Source organism: Chlorocebus sabaeus, chromosome 15 (genome assembly GCF_047675955.1).
Source record: "Chlorocebus sabaeus isolate Y175 chromosome 15, mChlSab1.0.hap1, whole genome shotgun sequence".
Taxonomy (NCBI): domain Eukaryota; kingdom Metazoa; phylum Chordata; class Mammalia; order Primates; family Cercopithecidae; genus Chlorocebus; species Chlorocebus sabaeus.
The window spans coordinates 2590779-2616195 of record NC_132918.1 but is presented as its reverse complement, the minus strand read 5'-3'; the positions used below and the strand labels follow the sequence as shown (position 1 = coordinate 2616195).

Below are 25417 nucleotides of genomic sequence, written 5' to 3'. Positions count from 1 at the left end.
GATGTGTAAATGTTTGGCCCTACATTTCAGCTGCATTTTGATTCTGGCATAAGGATGAAACCAACACTCACAGGATGAGAGGACAGGGCCCAGGGAAATAAACGAAAATAGTGGGGAGTCATCAATTTGGGGAGAACCCTGAGGCCTGCCCTATCTCTATCTCTGGACTTCTACTTATATGAGTGCATCAGTTAGGATGCCTTGGCTGCAAATGAGGAGTTGGGGTGTGTGTAATTTTCTTATTAGCTATAATGAGTTCTAAATTTCTCTTCAAAGAATCAGTGTGTCAGTATGTTCAGTTCTTTGTCCTCCATTTTAAAGTTTAACTTCCTCATAGTTTTAATCAGTAGTTCACATCTGTTCCCCTGGTCACCTGCTCCATCCTGACTCATCCTGGTTACCTGCTTTGACCTGAGTCACCCCGGTCACCTGCTCTGACCTAAGTCACCTTTAGTTACCTGTTCCATAACTGTCTTTCCTGCCAAACTGCTCGCCCCACTACTCTGGTTCATACTCCTGCTCTCTTTAAAATAGCCAACTGGAATTAACTTAGACTGTACCGTCCAACCCTAGCCAACACGGGAATGACACAACAGTAGGGGCTACCTGAGACAGGAATAAGAACCCCTTCCCCTCCCCTGTCCAGGTGTGCTCTCATCATTACTCCATTCATGAGTCCCATCCTTCTATAGAAGTAAAAATTGCCTTGCTGAGAAAATTAAATTTATGTTCCCGTGCTATTTCCTTGCAGCACTAAAAATTTATTTATAACATTCTCATAGAATCAGAAGGGAGTAAGAGTACAGCTATTTATCTCTCTGTAACACCATCCTAAGCACACTGGCTTTATGCCCTCATGCTTGTCCCCTCAAGGTCAAAGGCTGCTTTAACTCCAGGCATCACATTAAAGACAGGAAGAAGGAAGGGGTCCCTGCAACCACTGGCTACCTGGAACCACATATCTCTTTTGTAAAACAGGAAAACTTTCCCAAAGTCCCAAGTAGACTTCTCTGCATTTCACTAGTCAGAAATAGGAATCTAGAAAAATAAGTATGTGGCTCCATAATGGTGGGTGGCCGGGGAAGAGGATGCAGGTAGCAGCTGCTGGGTTTGCCAAACAACAGGGTGAGCCAGTACATATCCTTATTGTTTAAGTTAGGCTTTCTGTTACTTACAACTAAAAGCACACCAGGCCAGGTACAGTGGCTCACACCTGTAATCCCAAAACTTTAGACGGCCAGGCTGGGAGGATTGCTTGAGCTTAGGAGTTCCATACCAACCTAGGCAACACAGTGAGACCCCATCTCTATAAAATGAAAATTTAAAAAGTAGCCAAACATGGTGGCATGCACCTGTAGTTCTAGCTATTTAGGAGACTGAGGCTGAAGATCACTTGAGCCCTGGAGGTCAAGGCTGTGGTGAACCATGACTAAGCCACTGTGCTCCAGCCTGGGTGACAGAGTAAAGCCCCATCTCAATAAAAATAATAATAATAATAATAATAATAATAATAATAATAAATGAAAGCACAGCAATTAGCTCTGTGACAGTTACTATTCTATCTGGCTACTATTACTATTCTATCTGGAATATTCTGTCCAATGTGGTAACCACACATAGCTATTTACATTTTAATTTAAATACAATTAAAGGTTCAAGGCCAGGCGCAGTGGCTCACACTTGTAATCCTGGCACTTTGGGAGGCCAGTGTGGGCGGATCACGAAGTCGGGAGTTCAAAAATAGCCTGGCCAATGTGGTGAAACCCTGTCTCTACTAAAAAAATACAAAAATTAGCTGGGTGTGGTGGTAGGCACCTGTAATCCCAGCTACTCAGGAGGCTAAGGCAGGAGAATCACTTGAAACCAGAAGACAGAGGTTGCAGTGAGCCGAGATTCTGCAACTGCACTGTAGCCTAGGTGAAAAAGCAAAACTCCATCTCAAAAAAAAAAAAAAAATAGCTGGGTGTGGTGACCTGTAGTCCCAGCTACTCAGGAGGCTGAGGCAGGAGAATCGCTTGAACCTGGGAGGCGGAGGTTGCAGTGAGCCAAGATCACACCACTGCACTCCAGCCTGGGCGACAGAGTGAGACTCTGTCGATAAAAAGTAAAAATAAAAATAAAAAATAAAGGTTCAATTCCTCAGTCACTCTAGCCACATTTCAAGTACTCCATAGTCACCCGTGGCTAGTAGCTATCATATCTGTGAAGTCCTAATTAGGAACCGAAGTCAGGCTGGCAGGGCTGAGGGAAAGCAAAAACAGACATCAGATAAACTACAAGTCAGTTTTTCTTCATGGTCCAGGAGACACAGCCCTTCTGCACAAATAACTTACAATCTTCTTTGCCCAACTATCACCAGACACCTGCACTATAGCTCACTGCAACCTTGGTGTTTTATCAGCACTGCACGTAGCATTCTGCAGCCTAAGAACCATCCTGTAAAATCCCCAGCAAGACTTTGTTTCCTGGCAGTCAGTTCCTCTTCTGCTGATTCTGACCATTACCCTCTTGTAACATATTTTCCTATTTTCTCTAATAAATCCACCCTTCTTCACTTACAACTGTCTGGTAATTTTTTTTTTTTCTGAGATGGAGTCTCACTCTAGTTGCGCAGGCTGGATTGCAGTGGCGCATTCTCGGCTCACTGCCACCTCCACTTCCTGGGTTCATGCAATTCTCCTTTCTCAGCCTCCAGTAGCTGGGATTACAGGCGTGTGCCACCACGCCCGGCTAATTGTTGTATTTTTAGTATAGATGGGGTTTCGCCATGTTGGCCAGGCTGGTCTCGATCTCCTGACCTCAGGTGATCCACCCACCTCAGCCTCCCAAAGTGCTAGGATTACAGGCTAGGATTACAGGCGTGAGCCACCGCACCTGGCCTTGGTAAATTATTTTACCCCCATGCCACCAGCTTTGATAGTCACTGCTCACCCACAACATTTTGGTGGCCTGTAGGGGGAACTCTCTCTGGACAGGAACTCTCTGTCCTCACGGCAAACTCTCTCCCCCCCTCTTTCCCTTTCTCAAGTCAGCACCCTCCGAAACAGCTCTAAGCATGGAGGCAACTGCAGGTCTCCGGCAGGAGCTACACTCCGGTGGGACTGAAAGGTGACTGTGTGGAAGCATCTGACTGCCACTGCCCAGTTAGGGTGAACGACCAGGGCTCACTTACTCTTTTCTGTCTTTCAGCAGCTGGCTTCTATGGTAACCATCCTGGCGCTCTCCAGTGCTGCCTGAAGGCCGAAGGGTGAACAGGGCTGGCTGCCTTGCCTGAAAGGAAGACGCTCTCTCCTCTCTGGCAGCAGAAGCTCATTCAAAGTGAATTCACACGTTTGGGGTAACTCAGGGGGCCTTTCTTTCTCACTCTACATTCTCCTGTGGGGTCAGCCAGCCATCCTGTCTTGGACGTTGCTAAATCAGGTGACCTCGGACAGCCTCAAAATGGTGAGGGCTCCCTTACCCACCCCCTCTCCCAGGTGGGCACCAAGTGAGATCTTCCTTTACCCTTTTTTCCTCGTACCTGGGCTGATCACCCAGAGTGAGTACCTGGACTGGCCGTCCTAAGCAGCCAAGTTAAGACCCGTAAGCAGGCAAGTGCTCTTTTCTAATAGGTGGAACGCCCCTTTGGAAAGTGCACCCAAGTCCCTCAGCAGACACAAGTGGAACCCTCTTTTCATCTCAGCAGGAAGTCCCAAGAGAAAGTGCAGTTAGTGCCCTCAAGTGGCACCGCCCCCAAGCAGCATGTTTTCCAGTCCCACCATGGGACCAACCCCATCTATCCTTCAAACTCACCTCTAGGCTGCATTCTAAAGCATTAAAACAAATTTAACTCTCAGACTCTCAAAAAAGAGAAATGTGTAATTTTCTTGTGTAACACAGCATAAACCTTATGCAAAAAAAATCATCAAATTAGCCTCCTCAGTCTTTTATAACCGAGAGCAGAATAAGGAGAACAGGGCCAAAAAGAAAGACGCAGAGACAAAAAACAGGCTCAACTGTTGGCTGCTTCACAAGACCCCAGCCCCCTCCTCGTTGACCTAAGGACACTCCTCCAGATAACTGCCATCTGTGCAAAAGGCCAGGCCACTAAAAGGCAAAGCACCTCAATTGAATAAATGAAAAAAAAGTCCCACATGCTTGCCCCCTCTGCCACAAGCTTGGCCACTGGAAACAGGACTGCCCTGAGAGCCAAAGGACCCCAAGGACAGAATCCCAAACCCCGATGGCCATAAGCTAAAGAGACTCTCTGCTCCTGCTAAAAACAGCTCACCTTAACTGGTAACTTGGAGAGGTGAGGAAGCATCTCACACCATAAAGTCTGGGGTGCTAAGGCTCTCCCTGATGGGAGATAAGCAAGGGTGTTAGGGGTGTTGGCCTCATACCATTCAGTGGCTGAAAGGGGGTAACCCAGGCACTGTCACACAAACTTTGCAGGAGGCACACAAACGCCTGTAAAGTTTAACCTTTTCCTCTCTGTTCCTTTTATTTCTTTTTCTATTCAATCTAGGGGTGCAGATTGAAAAGACAGTTTCCAACATCTTAATCCCTGATTTTATTGTTCTTTTTAAAACTCCAGCTGGTTACATATTATGGCCTGTTTTGTGCACATTTTAAACTAGTGGGCAAATTACAATGAGAAAAAGTCAGAGCTGAAATGGTTAACCTGCACCATAGGGTTAAGTAGAATCATCTAAAGTTCTCTATCTTCCTCTCTTTTTTTTTCTTTCTGCTTTAAATCTACTGTTACCGAGTTGCTGGTGCTGAGATAAGACTCGTTATTTATGGTCTAACTAGAATGTAAACATTGGAAATTCATTTAAAGTTAAAGAAAAAAAGGCAAAAGAAGTTTTGTTAAACAAACAACCTAGAATTTTTTTAACCTTCCTTAAAAGTTAATAAAAATAAGTCCAACACCTCTTTTGAATTTTTTTTTTTTTTTTAATGGAGTCTCACTCTTTCACCCAGGCTGGAGTGCAGTGGTACAATCTCTGCTCACTGCAGCCTCCGCCTCCTGGGTTCAAACAATTCTCCTGCCTCAGCCTCCCGAGTAGCTGGGACTACAGGCACGCACCGCCACACCCAGCTAATTTTTGTATTTTGAGTAGAGACACGGTTTCACCAAGTTGGCCAGGATGGTCTTGATCTTCTGACCTCATGATCCACCCACGTTGGCCTCCCAAAGTGTTGGGATTACAGGCATGAGTCACTGTGCCTGGCTGTTGAATCTTATTCTTAAAGCTAACTCTTTTTATTCAGTTCTACTGCAGGCTCTCAGTAATTCTCCAACGACCTCTCTTAAGCAGCTTCACCCTCTTAATATTGATGCTTTTATAAGGGAGGTGGTATACAATTGCTATTTGCAAGGAAACTTCCAAGATTACTGCCCACGCAAAATTTCTTTATATTTGTCCCAGTAATGACGTATACCCCCACACCACAACAATGTGCTGAGGTATTTGGTGTTTAACTGTTTTTCTTACACTCTTTACAGCCCTTCTTCTTTCCTGTCTTCTTGAGTTTCCTATATATTGTCATTTTCCCTAAATATGGCTCTGTTTTATTCGTCTATCATGGCTAACTACTGTCTCAATGGCTGTACCCAGGCATCCACTCCACTCAGTATAACATCACAGGTTACTAACATAACACACAGCACTAACTGCTGGATGTGCCCTCACAAACCAGTAATTGAGGATGACATTACACTCTTAGCAGTCCCATGATATACAGAAGAAATTGTTAAGCCCAATACTGTGGATTAGACTATACCGTTTATATGCACACCAAAAACACAGGTCTAGGAGAGGGACCTAGGCCAATCAATCCCTCATGGCAATCATCCACCGTGACAAACCAAATAGGGAAGGCACCAAAAATGGCCTGTAAGGCTCGCCTCTGCATCAGAAACTTCAAGGGGTCTGGCCCTTTCCTAGGGGCTTTAACACAAGCCCATTATAGTTATATCATTAACTATAATCAAACACAACAGGAATGGTAGCCAAACAACAACTCTAACGAGTTCACTGTGTACCTCTGCGGGTTTTCTCTCTGGTTGGGAAACAACAAAGTTAATGCCAGCAAAATTTAGAGTGACTGCTTTATGCCTAATAGTTCAGCAAATGGGACGGAATATAGAGGAACAAGGGTCGAAACTGGGCAACTTCTTAACCTCACTAATATGTCTATATCTGTTCCTCAATTTTCCCTTATCCCATGAATATTTAAAAACCTTATCTGTCAGGCCAGGCCCCACTTCTCCTGCCTATAATAATGCTTATACTAGTTTATTTGCACCTTGTATTGTTCATGAAATACCTTGTTTTGTGTCTTCTAGAATACAACAACTTCAAACCAAAATGTTACTGCAGCAAGGGCATTAGCCAGTAAAAGAACTAATGAATCCCCTTTGGAGCCAGCAGAACAAAATTTTAGGCTGCAAATGCTGTTTCCCTATGGTCTCACAGTGACTCTGCCTAATTTATCTCCCAACCCAGGGATTGAGGCCCATGTAACCTCCTGACCGACTAACAATCCTAGGTCAAGCCAACTCTACGTCCCTGGTTAACAAGAAGGTGAAGGTGAGACCTTCACTCACATGCCAAAGATTTGCCATCGCTGCCCTGTCAGGGGAGGAATGTGGAGTCCTAATTACAGAAAAGAAGTCAGGCTGGCGGGACCAAGGGAAAGCAAAAACAGACATCAGATAAGCTATAAGTCTGCCTTTCTTCATGGTCCAGGACACATAGCCCTCCTGCGCAAATAACTTACAATCTTCCTTCGCCCAACTATCACCAGACACCTGCACCTTAGCTCACTGCAACCTTGGTGTTTTATTGGCACTGCACATAGCATCCTGTAGCCTAAGAACCATCCTATAAAATCCCCAGCAAGACTTTGTTTCCTGGTAGTCAGCTCCTCTTCTGCTGATTCTGACCGTTTCCCTCTTGCGGCATACCTACCTACTTTCTCTAATAAATCTGCCCTTCTTCACCTACAACTGTCTCCACAAATTATTTTCTCCGCACACCACCAGCCCAGTCGTCGCTCACCCCCAACAATATTTGACAGTGCAGATCTAGAATATGTCAATCACCGCAGAAAGTTTTGGAGAGTGCAGTTCCAGATAGAATAGTAAGCCAGGTGCAACATCTTATTTTAAATATTTTAAATATTTTAAAATAAGAAAAACATCTTATTTTTCTACTCAGTGGAAATTTAGCCTTCAATTCTTGTGTATGAAAGTATGAGGACTGTTTCCCCAAATTTTGGAGTGCCCAGGGGTTGGGTATGTCCGTGCTCCATCCTATTCCCACCTCTGAGAATCATGCTATCTTTCTAGCCTGCACATATCTAAGTCATAAAGATGAATATCTGCAGTCAGGAACTAAATTCTCGTGGAATTACTTCTGTGCCGCATTTTGATATAGAATGTGGGGTCACAGGTTGTAGTGAGCAAACCCAGCCCATATCTCTCCAAGCATTCCTTGATTAGTGCCCACAGTATTACAACTGGAAACTAGTTTCTTGCCCCACAGCTCCCCCATAAATACATAATTTTAAGTTTCTATCTACTGGTTCCTTTGAAAACTAGAGCAAAGGCCTGCAAAACCAAGATATGCCCAATAAAACTGCCATTGACCTTGCAAAGCAAGAATGAAGAAAAATTTCTGACAAGATTTCATGAAGCAACTTGGTTTTTTTGTTTGAGAAGGGGATGGGGGAAAAAGTCTTTTTTTTTTTTTTTTTTTTTTACAGATTTGATCCCTATTTGACTAGCTGTTGAGAATTTTCAATATGGCCAACTTTAAAGTCCTGTTTCCCTTGATATTCGTATTAGGACTTCACTCACCACACAGTGACTCACTCTTGTCCCTTCACCAACCAGGACTTCAAAAGATGTTTTTCATTAAATTTTTCATTACACATGGAACATTTCACTATGGGAGAAAAGCAGAAGCAGGACTCCTGGGAAGTTTAATTACACTAATACTGCTTTATGATTTGATGTTTACAGGCTTAAATTAATGCAAGACTAAAATAACTTGTATCTGTGTGACCTGAGGAAATAGACGCAGATTTTCAAAGAAAAACCAAGGTAATAAGAAAAATGTTAATTAAAAAAAGTATGCATATAATTCTCATAGGAGCATTTTTTAAAAGCTCCTTACAAAATATGAACTAATATCCTTAAATTTTCAAGACTTACATGGAGAAAAAACAAAACTTTACTTTAAAAAAATATTTTTAAAATATTAACATGTTTCTGGTTTGGGCAAATTCACTATTATAAAATGTCAAGTCCTCCCGCGTTAATGAATTAATGTATATTTTCAGCAAAATTTCAATTTATAAAAAATAAAACATTTAAAGAAATTAATGAAGCAGTTGTCAAGATTATCTAAAAGAATACATAAGCCAGAATTGCAAAGATTTTTTAATAAAAAGAGAAGTATCAAGAGGGAATCTTCTTCCAGGTGAGGCTTAAAGGATAATAGTAAATGAAATAAAACAGAACAAATAAATAAAACAGTAGATGAGGGAATCTTCTCTAACATTTTAAAATACATATTTATAAAACATTAATTTTTTTATTTTGAGATGGAGTCTCACTCTGTTGCCCAGGCTGGAGTGCAGTGGCAAGACCTTGGCTCACTGTAACCTCTGGCTCCTGGGCTCAAGCAATTCTCCTGCCTCAGCCTCCTGAGTAGCTAGGATTACAGGCGCGTACTGCCACACCTGGCTGGTTTCTCCATGTTGGCCAGGCTGGTTTCAAACTCCTGATCTCAAGCGATCCACCCGCCTCGGCCTCCCAAAGTGCTGAGATTACAGGCGTGAGCACCTGGCCTATAACACATTAAATTGTTAAAGTCGGGTACTAACATGAAAGTAACCACATCAATGGAACAAAGTAGAATATTCAGCAATAAATAGATATAGTATAAAATGCAGAAATACATTCCATATGTGATAAAGGTGGCTTTTTAAGTAAATTGAAAAAGAGTGAATCATTTGGTACAACTGGCTAAACATCTGGAAAATAAGTTAAATTCCTATTTCACCCCATGGGGTAGGCCAAGTAATGAATTCCCCTAAAGATATCCAGATCCTTATCCCCAGAAACTATGAATATATTACATGGTAAAAGGAACTTTATCGATGTAATTATGATTACAGACCATAAACTAGGGATACTATCCCTGGATTATCAGGGTGAGCCCAATCTAATGACAGGAACTCTTTGACTGTGGCTCTGTGGCCAGAGTCAGACAGGCTCATGGAAAGAGGAGGGCAGGAGAGACGCAGCGGATTGCTGTTGTTTGTTTTTTGAGACAGAGTTTCACTCTTGTTGCCCAGGCTGGAGTGCAATGGCACAATCTCGGCTCACTACAACTTCGGCCTCCCAAGTAGCTGGGATTACAGGCATGCGCCACCACGCCCGACTAATTTTTTTTTTTATTTAGTAAAGATGTGGTTTCACCATGGTCAGGCTGATCTCAAACTCCTGACCTCAGGTGATCCACCTGCCTTGGCCTCCCAGAGTGCTGGGACTATAGGCATGAACCACTTCGCCCAGCTGAGATGCAACAGAGTTGAAGCATGAAAAGGAGTGGGCCCATCACTGCAGGCCTTGAAGGTGGAGCGGGGAAGAGTGATGAGGAATGTGGGTCACCTTAAGGAACAGAGGCTCCCAGCTGACACTCAGTAAGAAAACGGGGACCTGAGTCTTACCGGAACTGGATCCTGCCAACAACATGAGTGAGTTTGGAAGGGGGGAGTCTTTGCAGACTTTCCCGGGAGGAACTCAGCTAGCCAACATCTTGGTTTTGGCCGTGTGAAACCAGTCAAGCTAGCCCACACGTCTAACCTATGGACTGTGAGATAATAAATTTATGGTGTTTTAAGTCACTAAGTTTGTGGTCTTTCATTATGGCAGCAGTAGGAAACTAATAGACATCATATACCAAAATTAGTTCCAAATGAATAAAAAACGTCAGTGTGAAAATGATACCACAGCAATAAAAAGGAACAAATTGCTGATAAAAACAGCAACAAGAAGAATCTCAAAAAATGTATGTTGAGCAAAAGAAGCCAGACGAAAGAACATAAACTGTGTGATTCCATTTGGATGACATTCTAGAACGGGCAAATCTAAGAAATCAGAACAGTGATTGCCAAAAAAAGAGAGGGGGACTGACTGGAAAGGGGTATCAGTGAACTTTCTGGAAGAATGGAAATGTGTATTTTGACATTGTGGTGGGGGCCACACAGGTGTGTATGTTTGTTAAAACTCATTGAACAGTAACTTAAAATCTGTGCCATTTATTACATGCAAATATCTCATTTTTTAAAAAGCACTGAGAAAAGGAAAAGCACTAGGAGAAAATATAGGTACAGATTTTAGATAATCTTCAACCACTCTAGGAAGACATTTGGCAATACCTAATAAAGTGACACATACATATGGCCTTTGATCCAGCAACTGACTCTACTTCTGGGAATGGATCTTACAGACTGACTGCATACATTGGAAATGGCAAATGTATAAGATCATTCACTGTCATGTTGCTTGTAATAATAAAAGACTGGGACCAACTTTAATACCCATCAACGGTGGATTGGTTCAATAAATTGAAGTGCAGCATCTCCACCCAAAAACAAAATATTAATCAAATGTTTAAAAAAAAAAAAGAATGAAGACGGTTCTGTATATTGATCTAGGATAACCTCCAAAATATATTTGAAAAAGCAAATGCAGAATAGTGTGTATATTATGCTCTCTTTTGTGCGGAAAGAAAGAGAGGGGCTGAATAAGAATACATATTAATATTTGCAGCCAAGTGCAGGGGCTCATGCCTGTAATCCCAGCACTTTGGGGGACCAAGACAGGTGGATCACTTGAGCCCAGGAGTTCCAGACCAGCCCAGGCAACACAGTGAGACCTCATCTCTACAAAAAATACAAAAATTAGCTGGGCTTGGTGGCACACACCTATAGTCCCAACTACTCAAGAGGCTGAGGCAGAAGGATCACTTGAGCCCAGGTCAAGGCTGCAGTTAGCCATGATCACACCACTGCACTACAGCTCGGACAACACAACAAGACCCTGTCACAAAAAGAAAGAAAGAATATATGTTTGCATTTGCTTATATATGCATATAGAAATTCTGGGCCAGGTGTGGTGGCTCACACTTGTAATCCCAACACTCTGGGAGGCCAAGGTGGGAGGATCACTTAAGCCTAGGCGTTTGAGGTTACAGTGAGCTATGATTGCACCACTGCACTGCAGCCTAGGTGACAGAGCAGGAGAATCTGTCTCTTAAAAAAAAAATCTGGAAAGATCCACTAGAAATAAAATTATTTACCCTTATTGGGAGGGTGGGGCAGAGAACACAGGAGAGAGACTTTTCTTCACAACCTTTTCATATATTGTTAGATTATTGAATTACATAAATCCAAAAAAGCTTTAGTGTAGTTTTATGTAATCTTCACAACTGAGGTCATTCTAATGATACCAAAAGCAAAAATCATAAAGAAAGTAACAGACATGAATCCATGACAATTACAAACTCCTGTATATCAAAAGGCACTGAAAATACTTTAAATCAACATGGTTATGGGTAGAGATTCACTCACATACTGCCATGGCAGGATAAAGCAGTACAGCATCTGTCTGTAGAAATGTTAAATGCACAGCTGACTGCAGTGGCTCACGCCTGTAATCCCAGCACTTTGGGAGGCGGAGGTGAGTGGATCACTTGAGATCAGGAGTTCGAGACCAGCCTGGCCAACGTGGTGAAACCCTGTCTCTACTAAAAATGCAAAAAACAGCCAGGGGCGGTGGTGCGTGCCTTTAATTCCAGCTACTCAGGAGCCTAAAGCAGGAGAGTCACTTTAACCTGGGAGGTGGAGGTTGCAGTGAGCCGAGATTGCACCGCTGCACTCCAGTCTGGGCGACAGAGCAAGACTCCATCTCAAACACACACACACACACACACACACACACTCTCTCTATGAGTTAGAGCTATCAGAGTGTCAAAATATGCAACTGAAGTGAATAAAGCAAACTGGAGAGCAACCTGGAGAACGAGTTGAAGAGCTTAAGGATATATGTGTGTACACTTCATCTATAGAGAGATTTCTGACTTAACAAACTAGTAAGAGCAGTGATCTTTGGGGAACAGATCTGGGAATGGGAAGAATGCTACTGAACTATGAGAGAGTATATTTTTCTGTTGTTTTAGGTCATCTAATTTGTGGTAATTTGTTATTGTAGCCCTAAGAAACTAATATACCACCACTCTGAATACATTCACAGAACCACATAAATAGAAAAAAATGCAATAAAGTGTGGGATATGATGAGGTTTCTCTTCAAATAGCCTGATCAATCCTTTATTCTTTAATTCATAGTACCCTCCCAACCCCTTTTTCTCTTTTTTTCCTCCTTTCTGTCTTTGTTACATGCCCAGATATGCCAAAGTACCAGGCGTTATCAGTACTAGCTCACATTCCTTTCCTTATTTGGAAAGAAGACTAGCTCTCTACTCATTGCGGATACCCCTTCCCCTTTCCCCTTTCCCCTTTCCCCTCTCTCCCTTACGTGCCCACCTTATCTAAAAAACGTTCAAATGTTTAGCCAACCAGGATTAGTTTAGAATTTACGACCCGAACCCGGCCAATGGGGAAAGGGTACAGGGGCAGGACTTGCATCAGGAATAAAGGCTCTCGTGCTCCTTTGTTCAGGTGTGCTCTGACCATCACTACCCAGTTAGGGTGAGGGACTTGGGTTCACTTACTCTTTTCAGTCTTTCAGCAGCTGGCTTCTATGGTAACCACCCTGGCACTCTCCAGTGCTGCCTGAAGGCCAAAGGGTGAACAGGACTGGCTGCCTTGCCTCAAGGTGACTGGCCAAGGAGGCACCCCTCTGCGCAGAAGTACGATTGCTTTGCTAAGAATCCTCTGTTTGAGTGTTCAATCTCCTTAGGACTTTGAATGTTATTCCCAACAAAAGTGAGATGGTTGGACTACAATTTCTAGAGCAAAGAACCCAAAGCTAAGAGATTAGGGGGCCTCGAGTCAGGCCCACAGCAGTGAGCACCAGAGGGGAAACCCAGGCTTATCTCCTAGCACCCACCCCAGCACCCTGGTCCACACTACCTGTCACCTGCAATTTCTGGGTGGGCAGGAAAGACAGGCCTAGATCCCAGGGCTTGCCCCTGGTTCATGGTGTTTCAGGTTAATGACATAGAGGCCATGGTGATCCCTGCATGTTATTTGAGTGTAATCCCTGCAACATTTACAGAACCTTTGCTTTGTTTACCCAGTAAGGAGAAAATATTTAGTAAAAACATAGCCCTAGTATTTGCCTATTTTTCAAAGAGGTTCCCTGAAATCACTAATCAATTAAGCAGCTACAGCTGAGAAAGTCTGTGGGACTCAAGACCTTGCCCCACTTCCCAAGCTAAGCTAGGCTGTGAGGATGAGGGGTGGGACAGGTCAGACTGTGATGTCTGGAAATGGCCCCAACTCTTTCTACTGTGATTGTTCCTTTAGGAAACAGGGCACTTGCTCAGGGGTCCTAAGAAATCCTTTTCAGCTGGAAGGCAGTATCACCATGGTAGGTATGCTCTAGATGGCTGCTCGGCTCATGGCAAAGGCCTTCCAGGGCAGAGCCAAGGTACACAGAGGCAGGCCAGGGCCTTGTGTGTGCTCCATGGGCCAGACCTGCCAGGACAAGGCCCTTTCCTAGGAGTTTCTGAACTAGAATTTTGGGAAGAGTCCGCTTGTGTTGGAAGCTGAGATGGGAGGCTCCAGAGGGTTGCAGCCTTACTTCCTACCCTAAGAAGAAGCCAACTTCTGGGATGAAAGAATACAATGCCTGTGCCCAGAGAGAAGAAAGGCAGAAAGTGGGGCTCCTACAGCCCCCAAATTCCACATTCCATTGCCCTGAGGCCCAGCTGCTCCCTATCCCTTCCTTGGTTACTAAGCACCCTTCAAGAACTTTCCTCCTTCTAGACAGAAGGAGGCCAAATTTAGGCAAATGGTTTGGTTATTTTTTCTCTCATTCATTAAAAAGGAAGGAAGCAAGGAAAAGTGACCTGCCTGTTTCACCCTTCTCTACAGCTTCACATTAGACAAGCGTCTATAATACCAGAGGTGTCCTACCCTCACCCCACCCTGGGTGTCTCTAGTCAGAGTACTCCTTCCTGCAGCACCTGACAAGGCCTCAGAATCCTTTGTGAAACATTCATTCCGTGGCCACATGTTCACGCCCCAGATGAATGCTATGTGCCATTCCCAATTTACATGACAACAAAGACTTGGGCCAAAAAATCAACTTGTGCATTTAAGCACAAGCATCCAGAATGTCCTAGCTAGGAAACAACAAGCCAAAGACACACAGTCACCTGTTCTCGGGCTCATTCCCAGCTTGCCTCCCTTAGGAGGCAAGCAGGCTCCAGAATAGCTATCCCTGAGTTGGGGTCACACTCACCCCCCAGAGGTATCTTCCTTGCCAGGCTGGATTACTACAATCTTGGCCTTTTCATTGCTCTCCCTGGCCCACCCTCACCCAGCTCCAGCTTGGCCTCTTCGCCACAATCTGTAAGACAGTCCTCAAGACCATCAGATCATGTGCTATGTGTCCAGGTTTAAAAAGACCCCAAGATCGGCCGGGCATGGGGGCTCACGCCCGTAATCACAACACTTTGGGAGGCCGAGGTGGGTGGATCACGAGGTCAGGAGTTCGAGACCAGCCTGGCCAACATGGTGAAACCCTGTCTCTACTAAAAATACAAAAATTAGCCAGGCGTGGTGGTGCACACCTGTAATCCCAGCTACTCAGGAGGCTGAGGCAGGAGAATCATGTGAACCTGGGAGGCAGAGGAGGTTACAGTGAGCCTAGATTGTGCCACTGCACTCCAGCCTGGGTGACAGAGCTAGACTCCGTCTCAAAAAAAAAAAAAAAAAAAACAAGATCACCCAGGCCCCCAACCCCATCTGCCTCCCAGCACAATTGCCATGAACATCAGCTTTTCCCCAAGGGACTTTCAGATTCTCTAGGCCCTTCTCCCTCCCTCCACTCTAACCCCCTCCAAACCTCATGGTCTCCCTGCATGCCCACCCTGGGAGGGTCAGGGGCCACAGTCACTGCTGCTGCTCTTAACGCACCTCTGTAAGGTTCTGCGTGTAGGTTTTATACTACTTAACCCCCTGAATTATGATTTACTCATTCTTTTGCCATATTATTTCCCACCCTGCCTGTATGTTTGGGGCACTGTGCTGGTCTCAACAGCTCTGTGCCAGACACTAATTTGTTTTACTGCTTTCCCTAGAAGCCTGAATTTTTTTTTTTTTTTTTTTTTGAGACGGAGTTTTGCTCTTGTTATCTAGGTTGGAGGGCAATGGCGCGATCTCGACTCACTGCAACCTCCGTCTCCCGGGTTCAAGTGATTCTCCTGTCTCAGCCTCCAGAGTAGCCGGGATTACAGGCGCATGTTAACACACTCGGCTAATTTTTGTATTTTTAGTAGAGACGGGGTTTCATATTGGTCAGGCTGGTCTCAAACTTCTGACCTGAAGTGATCCGCCCATCTCGGCTTCCCAAAGTGCTGGGATTACAGGCGTGAGCCACCACCGCACATGACCGAAGCCTGAATTCTTAAGGCAAAAACTAAGTCTTAGTAAGCCTTACTATTTCTGCAATCCGAGGGCTCAGCATTTGTTGCATGAATAAATGAATCTCTGGCCACTTCTTACTTATCAGAGGCAGATGATTAAGCTGGAGGACTAGAAAAGAAATAAAAGTTTGGGGGATTTAATTCAAACTAGATTATTTTCTGATGTTATTGGATTTCTGGCCATTTCCTGTAAAACCAAGAAATGCTGAAGAGTCAGCAGTACCTTGGAGAAAGATACAAAGTTTTAATAAAAGCCAACCACACAAAGTACAAACCAGAAACAACCAGGTAAGTCCAATAAAAATACAATCACCAAAGCTGTTAGCTACTTGGGGAAAACAAAGGAAAAAGATGTATACAAATTAATAATCACCTGTTGCGAATCTAATGGTCAGCAAACAAGGTCACATATCCCCAGGAGCAATTCTAGTCCTGGAGATTCAGAAATGCTAAAAGCAAAGAACAATCCTGGAGGATCAGCGGTTCCTAGCTTTTTGGAACTGGAGAACAGTAACATTTGCACACACGAAAAAAGAAAAGGGATAGGTGTGGTGGCTCACGCCTGTAATCCCAGCACTTTGGGAGGCCAAGGTGGGAGGATGATTTGAGGCCAGGAATTCAATACCAGCCTGGGCAACATAGCAAGATCACATCTCCACAAAAAAAGTAAAAGTTAGCCATGCATGGTGGTGCATGCCTGTAGTCCCAGCTATTCAAGAGACCGAGGTGAGAGGATCATTTGAGACAGAAGAGGTCAAGGCTGCAGTGAGCTGTGATCATACCACTGCACTCCAGCCTGGGTGACAGAGTGAGACCCTGCCTCAAAAAAAGAAAAAAAGCCGGGCGCGGTGGCTCACGCCTGTAATCCCAGCACTTTGGGAGGCCGAGGCGGGCGGACCACGAGGTCAGGAGATTGAGATCATGCTGGATAACACAGTGAAACCCTGCCTCTACTAAAAATACAAAAAAATTAGCCAGGCTTGGTAGCCGGCGCCCGTAGTCCCAGCTACTTGGGAGGCTGAGACAGGAGAATGGCGCGAACCCTGGAGGTGGAGCTTGCAGTGAGCCGAGATCGCACCACTACACTCCAGCCTGGGCAATAGAGCAAGACTCCATCTCAAAAAAAAAAGGGGAATCTAAGATAGGGTTGCCAACACTTAATTTTGCCAAAAAAGAACTTTCTTAAAAAGTACCATCTACTGCCCCAATAATTTCACAAAAGAAGGACTATTTTAACTCCAAAAAAAAAAAGGATGAAGAGTGTAAACTCAGACTAAAAACAGTCATTCTCGAGGAATGATGAGCTGAGAGCCTTGCCCCACGTTTTAGTCATGAACAGTGTGCAGATGAGATGGGTCTTGAAAGACAGATGATGGTTCCAACTCCCTAAAACCAAGCCAGGAAAATGCTCAAGAAATACTGCTAAAGGGCAGACAGACTGATATAATGGCTCACGCCTGTAATCCCAGCACTTTGGGAAACTGAGGCGGGTGGATCACCTGAGGTCAGAAGTTTGAGACCAGCCTAGCCAACATGATGAAATCCTGTCTCTACTAAAAATACAAAAATTAGCCAGGCATGGTGGCAACTGCCTGTTATCCCAGCTACTCTGGAGGCTGAAGCAGAATTGATGAGCCTGGGAAGCAGAGGTTGCAGTGAGCCGAGATCATGCCACTGCACTCCAGTCTGAGCGACAGAGTTAGGTTCCGTCTCAAAAAATATATAAATAAATAAATGGCAAAGGCCAAAGACAGATTCAATTTCAACTCCTGGGTCTGAAGTGGAGTCTCGGTCATTCAACCTCCAAAGAGGAGACCCTAAGGCATCTCCCCCTTTGTGTGGCTAGTGGTAGACACATGATTTCTCCTCAGTGTGCCACAGACTGTTGTTTTTCCAGATCATTATTTGGATGAATAGTTCAAGACAGCTGCATGATAACAAGTAAAATGTATTCAGCACTTACGACGTGCCCAGACCTATCCTAAACCCATCTCAAGAATCTTCTCATTGAATGTATTTAAGAATGCCAAGAGGTACAAATATCCCAATTTCACAGGTCAGGAAATAGATTTACACAAAATGAAGGGACTTCTCCAAGCAAGGAACAAACTTAAGTCTGATATAAAAATCTGTGTTCACAACCCATAGGACAGAAGAGGTGTACAAAGAGTAAAGGTTATTGGGAAAATCAGAAAAGAGGCCTTTAAAATTAAAACAAAATTCCTGCAAAAGCCAGCCCAAAGAATAACCAATAAGTTAGCATTCCACACTGTTTCAAGACAAATGATTTAGTTAAGCATCGGCCAACCACAGGTTACTCATAAATCTTGACTCAAGTATCTTTGCTAGGCCCAGGTTGCCCAATAACTGCCATTTTTCCTTCATGGCTCCCATTGTTTATGCAGTGTCCCAGGAGTGATGAAGCTGGGAGCAGCCCCCAAAAGGGAGTACACCAGGTACTCCAGTGACAGCCGTTAAAAAGATGTTTTCTAATCAAAGGAGAACTTGGGCTTTGATAATAGCAGCCCAGGAATCTCCCCACCCAGAACCTTCTCCAAACCTCTTATGTAGCACTTTAAATGCTAACTAATGCCCTTCATTCCACCTCCCAACCCCGAAACCACAGCAATTTGCTTCCTCCTCAATCTGAGAGGCAAGTCAAACCCAGCAGAGAGGTGAAAACACCTGTCACTGCTGCACAGGGAGAGTCTGGAGGTGTCCAGGAGCTCCCCATAGGTGAAACAATCTCCCATGGACAAGGACATCTGAAGGGTAGCCCCTTAGCAGCACTGGGAGAATCAGAGTTCTAGCCTCTGTCCTTTTTTTTTTTTTTTTTTTTTTGAGAGGGAGTCTTTCTCTGTCGCCCAGGCTGGAGTGCAATGGCATGGCATGGTCTCCTCAGCTCACTACAACCTCCGCCTCCTGGGTTCAAGGGATTCTCCAGCCTGAGCCTCCTGAGTAGCTGGGATTTCGGGTGCCCGCCACCAACCTCGGCTAATTTTTTGTATTTGTAGTAGAGACGAGGTTTCACCATGTTGGCCAGGTTGGTCTCAAATTCCTGACCTCAGCCTCCCAAAGTGCTGGGATTACAGGTATGAGACACCGGGCCCACCCATTCTAGCCTCTGTTCTAACACTAGTTCATAGTTTCCTGATACATACATAGGGACTTGAACTTTACCTTGAAAAAACTGTGGACTTTGGCCAGGCTGGAAGATGTATTTATCCACACTCCCAGCCTCCAGAGTCAAAACTTCTAAATAAAACACAGAGCTGGCCAGGTGTGATAGCTCACACCTGTAATCCCAGCATTTTGGGAGGCCGAGGCAGGCAGATAAGCTGAGGTCAGGAGTCCAAGACCAGCCTAGCCAACATGGTGAAACCCTGTCTCTACTAAAAATACAAAAATTAGCCAGGCATGGTGGCTTACCCCTGTAATCCCAGCACTTAGGGCAGCCGAGGTGGGCAGATTGCCTGAGCTCAGGAGTTCGAGACCAGCCTGGGAAACATGGTGAAACCTGATCTCTACCAAAATACAAAAAAATCAGCTGAGCGTGGTGGCACGTATAAGTCCCAGCTACTCAGGAGGCTGAAGCAGGAAAATCACTTGAGCCCAGGAGGCAGAGGCTGCGGTAAGCCTAGATTGTGCCACTGTACTCCAGTCTGGGCGACAAAGCAAGACTCCGTCTCAAAGAAAAAAAAAAAATACAAAAATTAGTTGGGCATTGTGGCATGTGCTGGTAATTGCAGAAGAGTCTGAGGCAGGAGAATCGCTGGAACCCAGGAGGTGGAGGCTACAGTGAGATGAGATCGCATCACTGTGCTCCAGCCTAGGCGACAGAGTGAAACTCAGTCTCAAAAATAAATAAATAAATAAATAAATAAATAAAACACAGCTCTGTGTGTATACACAGGCACACAAACACATTTTCCATGGCCTCTAACCTCATGTAGAATAAAGCCCGAATAGTTCAGATTCCCATTCTAACACACACACACACACACACACACGCGCCTCTGCTTACCTTTCTAGTATTCTCTAACACTATGTGCCCACCATAATTTAGCCACATGACCCCAAATTCATGTGGCTCCCTCTCATTCACATGACTTTGCACAGCAGTGTTAACAGGGTTGGGGACCAGTCCCAGAAGGAAGATGTAAGGATATATGTTTTCCTCATAGAAGAGAAAATCCAGAAATCTGGGATCAAGTCCCACTTTTCTCTCTCCCAGGCCTGGTGTCAGGTGGTAAATTCACTTAATTTCTAGGCCTCGGTTTCCTTACTGGAAAACAAGGACAATATCACATACATACATGACTGGACTCCTTGTTTCCTCAGACGGTCAACAAATATTGATTGGTCCCTACTGTGTGCCAGGTACTCTGCTAGATGCTTGAGCTATGTGAAACAGCAACAATAACAAAAAACACTGCTGCCCCTTCATGAAGCTCACATTCCACTACAGGTATGTCTGTAGAATGGGACTTGCTCAAAATATTTATGTGGGAATGAAATACAATAATATATGAAACACAATTAACATAGAGCCTGGCACAGGGTAAACTATTATTATTATGTTGATGTTTAGGGTCTAAGCCCTTTTGTTCACTTTTTTTTTTTTTTTTTTTTGACACAGAGTCACACGCTGTAGCCCAGGCTTGAGTACAGTGGAGCAATCTCAGCTCACTACAATCTCAACCTCCCGGGTTCAAGCGATTCTCCTGCCTCAGCCTCCTGAGTAGCTAGGACTACAGGTGTGCACCACTATCCCTGGCTAATTTTTTTTATTTTTTAGTGGAGATAGGGTTTCACCATGTTGGCCAGGCTGGTCTCACACTACAAACCTCAGGTGATCCACCCGCCTCAGCCTCCCAAAGTGCTGGGATTACAGGCATGACCCACCGCACCTGGCCCACCTTATTCTTAGTAAGAAGCTGCTCCTTTAACCTGAATGTCCCTCTCTCCCTCCTGGCAACCCTAATCTGCCTGCTAGAAGTGCTCTTCACCTGTTTAGGTACAGCTCAAAACTGACCTCCCATACTTCTGGGAAAGATTCACGAGCTGGGAAGTCTCTTAGAGTGCTTGTCTGCACCTCCACTAATCCTTTCCCACAGGTCTACATGATATTAACTCTGTTCTGTCACAATTAGCAGAGCCTATGTCTTATGTATTTCCATCCTCCATAGCCCAATACGGACCCTTGGACATATCTGAGGAGCAGAACTGACTTGAAAAGCAAGTAGAGGTGAGAAAAGTAAGAAGAAACAGCATATTACAGCAACAGTCTGGGGGCCAGATTATAGATGGCCTTAGTACCTGGCCAATGAGTTCAGGCCAATGAGTCCCTAGAAGTCATCAATGATTGAGCCCCTGGGTAGAGCGGACCTTCATGGGCAGAAGATGAGCTATTCTAAGGGTGAGCAAAAAAGATTGCCCTGGTGGCCACAGCTGAACATGAAGGATGAGCCCATCCAAGGTCAAGGCTGTTCTCCGTGCGTTCTTGTCCCAGTGAATCAAGATCACCCAATATAGTGCTATAATTCTCTATATTTTATGTGTTGTGTACTACTGGCCTGGTTTCCTCCAAAATACCATCACTGATTTCTAGGACTGGGAATACTGCCCTCTTTCCAAGTGCTAGGAGGACCCAGTGCTTAAAAAATAAAAACATCCCAATCTAAATGTTGCTGGAACTTCAAAGACAGATATAGCTAAACCCAGAGTTGGCTTGGCTCCAAAAGACACACAGGAGTCCCACCAGCCCACCAGGCTCACAGGAGCTGAGACAAGCATGCTATGGTGAGTGCAGGATAGGCACTGACACTGAGGCTCAACATCTAAACAAAAGATGGAATTGATTCAGGTAAACTGAGTCCAGGGTATCTTAGGCAAAGGTTACTCACACTTCCAGATTTTCAACAAAAACAAACAAGGCAATACTTATGCAATTTTAGACCAAGAAAAATGTCTGCTCAGGCAGAATGAACTTCGCTAACCAAAGGAGTGACCAAAGGAGTAACCACTCTTGGCTGGGCACTGTGACATTTTTGTGTTCCAAAGATGCCTGTTTATCTGGTTCAGTACTTTCTTTTTTAAAGCTTAAACTTAACCATTCTTCCCATCGCTGTAACCGGCCCAAGTATCAATCTTTGCTGTAACTGTTACAGTGTCATCTTTGCTGCCCCAAATCTTTCTTTCTTGTAAAGATTTCATACAAGGGTGCTTTTGGCCTTGGGAACCTCAGGCGGCACTCCAAGGAAATTTGTTTTAAAAGCAATGAGCCTGTGGTCACTCTGAGGGCAAGGCACTGACGGGTCAGCCCCACCTCCCTATCTGGAAAGGCAGTGGAGGGTTCATTCCTCAAGGTCAAGAAAACCAACACCACATACTTGATAACGGCCAGAGAGGCCCACACCTCAACCACCACTTCAGTTCTTAAAACCCTCCTCTTCAGATCACTTTACCTTCCCCAAACAGGGGGCCTGCAGGCTCTACTTGGCTACTAAAATAATCTTCATCCCCAAAAAGCAAAGACAAAATAATGTGGGCATGTACTATAGAAATGGGTCTTTGGTAGTAACTTCAGGAAAACGGAAGCAACCAGCAGAGAGAAGTTTAATATTTCCACAAGGCCAGTCTCTATTTGGTTCCTGAGAGCCATGGACTGGGAAGTCAAGAGATAAGTTGTCTAATCCCAGATCTAACACTAACTTGTAGGTAATGACTAACAAGTGATGGCCTTTCTGGGCCTTAATTTCTTCATCTATAAAATGATCATGGTCCAGCTCTTGATTGCAGCTGTGAAATTCTGAGACAAGGCCCAAAGAATCCTTTTAGAAAACTGTGAATCCAAGTTTGCAGTAGCATTGCAGCATCTTCCTTTCTTCTTCCTCAAAAAAAAGAACAGGAGCTATTATGCCCCTACCTCCCTAGCGTTCACACAAGGCCCCACTGGGATCCACGCAGGAGGCCAGCTCTGTGTGGACACATAGCCAGAACGAAAGTAACCAGAAGCATCTGCGGTCTGTCTTTGCAGATGGTACTGGCTTGGACCACACAGCCATGTCCTACAGTATTCTAATTACTCAAGCATGAATTTCAGTCTCCATCTCTCCTACACCAAGTCCTCACTTCCAAAGTCAATTCCCCAGTGAAATGCTGACAGTCTCCTCATACTCTGGGAGACTGGCCCAAACAGAACCTGTAGTTGCCCCATAAAGCTGGTCAGTCGGTCATAAAGTGAAGTTAACAATTTACAACCCGCTTTAAAAAAAAAAAAAAAAAAAAAAAAAAAAAAAAAAAAGAATGGACCGGCGTGGTGGCTCTGGCCTGTAATCCCAGCACTCTGGGAGGCAGAAGCGGGTGGATCACTTGAGGTCAGGAGTTTGAGACCAGCCTGGCCAACATGGTGAAACTCCGTCTCCACTAAAAATACAAAAATTAGCCAGGCGTGGTGGCACCCCACCCCCCGCCCCATAATCCCAGCTATTTCGAAGGCTGCGGCAAGAGAATCGCTTGAACCCAGGAGGTGGAGGCTGCAGTGAGCCTAGATCGCCTCATTGCACTCCAGCCTGGATGACAGAGTGAGAATCCCTCTGGTGGGGGGTGGGGGGGCAATAGAATGGAAAATATCATTGTGCCTCACCCTGTAGAAAGAATAACTATACCATGAAGCTCTTGCTCCAATTTTACACGTGTACGTGTGGGTGTGTGTATATATATGTGTATACATATAATATTACACACATATTATGTATATATACATTATATACATATAGGTGGGTGGGTGTGGATCTTGATCAAAAAAAGACTTAGAAACCCATACATAGGTCAGTGGCAGTGGGATGTGACTCTGGGAGTGAATGCCACACACGCCTATCCCACCTCTACCCACCCACCCCCACCCCCTGCAGAGGATGCAAAAGCCAGCAAAGAGCATATGAACTCAAGCACCTATCCTGCAATCCTACACAAAACAGACCTGCCTGGAAAACAGTTGAAACAAACTCATGACCACCGCCCCAGCCCTCCAACACACACAAGGTACTACATTTTTTTTTTCTTTCTATAAAGGACCAAACAGGATGCCATCAGGGTAACAGCCTTGTATCAAAAAGGATCCTGGCACCCAAAACGCTCAGCACGAGGGAGCAGGAGAGCATACCTATGCTGGGAACACAAGGCCTTTGCTCCCAGCTATTCCTTCCCGCATAAGGACTAATTGAGCCAGCAGCAACTGGGCTGGAGCAGGTCAGGGGACTAGAGACCTCAGAGCCCCATTCTCTTTCTGTTTCTTAAATTTTTCATTTTCCAAATTGCATACTTCTATAAAAATTTTCCTAGGGAGCACCAAAGCTTTCAACCGCCCAGAAACACCCCCATCTGGGAGAAAATGTGGCTCGCGCTGCACGCCAAAGATGGGCTCTATCATCTCAGTCGGATTGCAAGTGCACAGGGCTACCCGCGGGACGGAGACAGGGACTTGGGAGGAAACGCAGAGCGCCTCCCAGGTAACAGACTCCGAGCTCCGGTTCGGAAACGCTCCGAGGCAGAAGCAAAGGCTTCTAAAGACTCCGCTTCCCAGCCTTGGGTCCCTGCTACTACCTTGCCCCTAGACTCCGTGAGCCCAGGCTGATGGACCGTGCAGTCCAGTTTGAGCCAGCCCAGCAGCCCACAATCCGGCGGGCAGGGAAGAAGGCCTCCTACTGCCGGGAAGAGGCCAGCGCGCTCCAAGTTCCCCGCAAATTCCGCCCTTCCCGCCTGGCACGGTTCCCTTGCATCGCTGTGCTCCGCTCCCAGGCGCCAGCCCGCCAAGAGTGCTTGCCCCGGGGGCGCGTTCGCTGGTCAGGAACGTGCCGGCAGCCCCCGGGAACCCCCGAGGATGCGGAGGTGGGCCCAAGAGCAGAGGCTTCGATGCCGGGGTGGGAGCTAGGCAGGCCGCGCGCCGCCGCAGTCCTGTCGCAGCGCACGCCCTGGTCCCTCCGGACTGGAAAGGCCGGAGCAGTCCCCCGCGCCCGACCTCGCGCGACTGGCTCGGGTCTGCACCTCGATGGCTGTGGACCCCGCAGGGATGTCCCGGCGGGCCCGTTCGGCCGCTACCTCAGGGTCGCCAGTCCCCGCGCGCGGCCGCCTCCCGCCGGGAAGTGTGGCGGGCCTGGAAGGCCGAAGGTGCCCCGTGCTTCCCGCGCCACTACGCACCTAGCTGCCCGCGGGTCCCACATGGCTGCGGCCGGAGGGTCCGCACCAGGACCGCCGCCGCCTCGGGAAGCGCTTCCCTGTGGGCAGGGCGCGGCGGGCAGTGCGGAAGCCCGAAAGCTACCGGAGCCCGGGGCAGGGGCGGCGCGATGCAGAGGCGGCGCTCGGGGGCCCCCAGCTCGCTGGGGCTCCGCTACCCAGCGGCGATCAGAGGGGGCGGGGGCGCAGGAACCCCGGCGCCCGGGCTGTGTGCAGCCGCAGACCTATTCCAAGTTTCCACGTAGTTGCGAGAGCCCAAAAACTGTCGCGTGCACGTCGCTGCTAAGTGGGAGGGGGTGTTTGTCATCGCGTTCAAAAGGGGCGTTTCGATGTCTCCCATCATGCAAGCGAGTGCTCCAGGGGTATGGCTCTCGGCCGCCTTTGAAAAACGAGTGCTTCGAGCCCTTTACCAGCAGGGACTAGGCACACAACCACCTCCGACACTCCTCCGGCATGCGAGAATTCGGCTTTCCTTAGAGGGGCCCACCGCTGTCGTCCGGG

At 45.9% G+C, this 25417-nt stretch overlaps 1 protein-coding gene and 1 long non-coding RNA gene across 3 annotated transcripts in view; one reads left to right on the top strand and one right to left on the bottom strand.

The window, feature by feature from the left end:
• TRANK1 (tetratricopeptide repeat and ankyrin repeat containing 1) overlaps positions 1–25167 on the bottom strand; it is a 117657-nt gene extending 92490 nt beyond the window's left edge. For both annotated transcript variants that reach the window (XM_007971810.3, XM_037988474.2), the window contains exon 1: positions 24881–25167. In XM_007971810.3, the coding sequence (XP_007970001.3) occupies positions 24881–24903 (23 nt within the window). In that variant the 5' untranslated portion in view covers positions 24904–25167. The remainder of the gene's footprint in view (positions 1–24880) is intronic.
• Positions 1976–4895, top strand: LOC140713525 (uncharacterized). The gene is made up of 3 exons (XR_012095640.1): positions 1976–3108; positions 3190–3337; positions 3612–4895. It is a non-coding gene; the product is annotated as an uncharacterized lncRNA (long non-coding RNA).
• Positions 25168–25417: the final 250 nt, after the last annotated feature.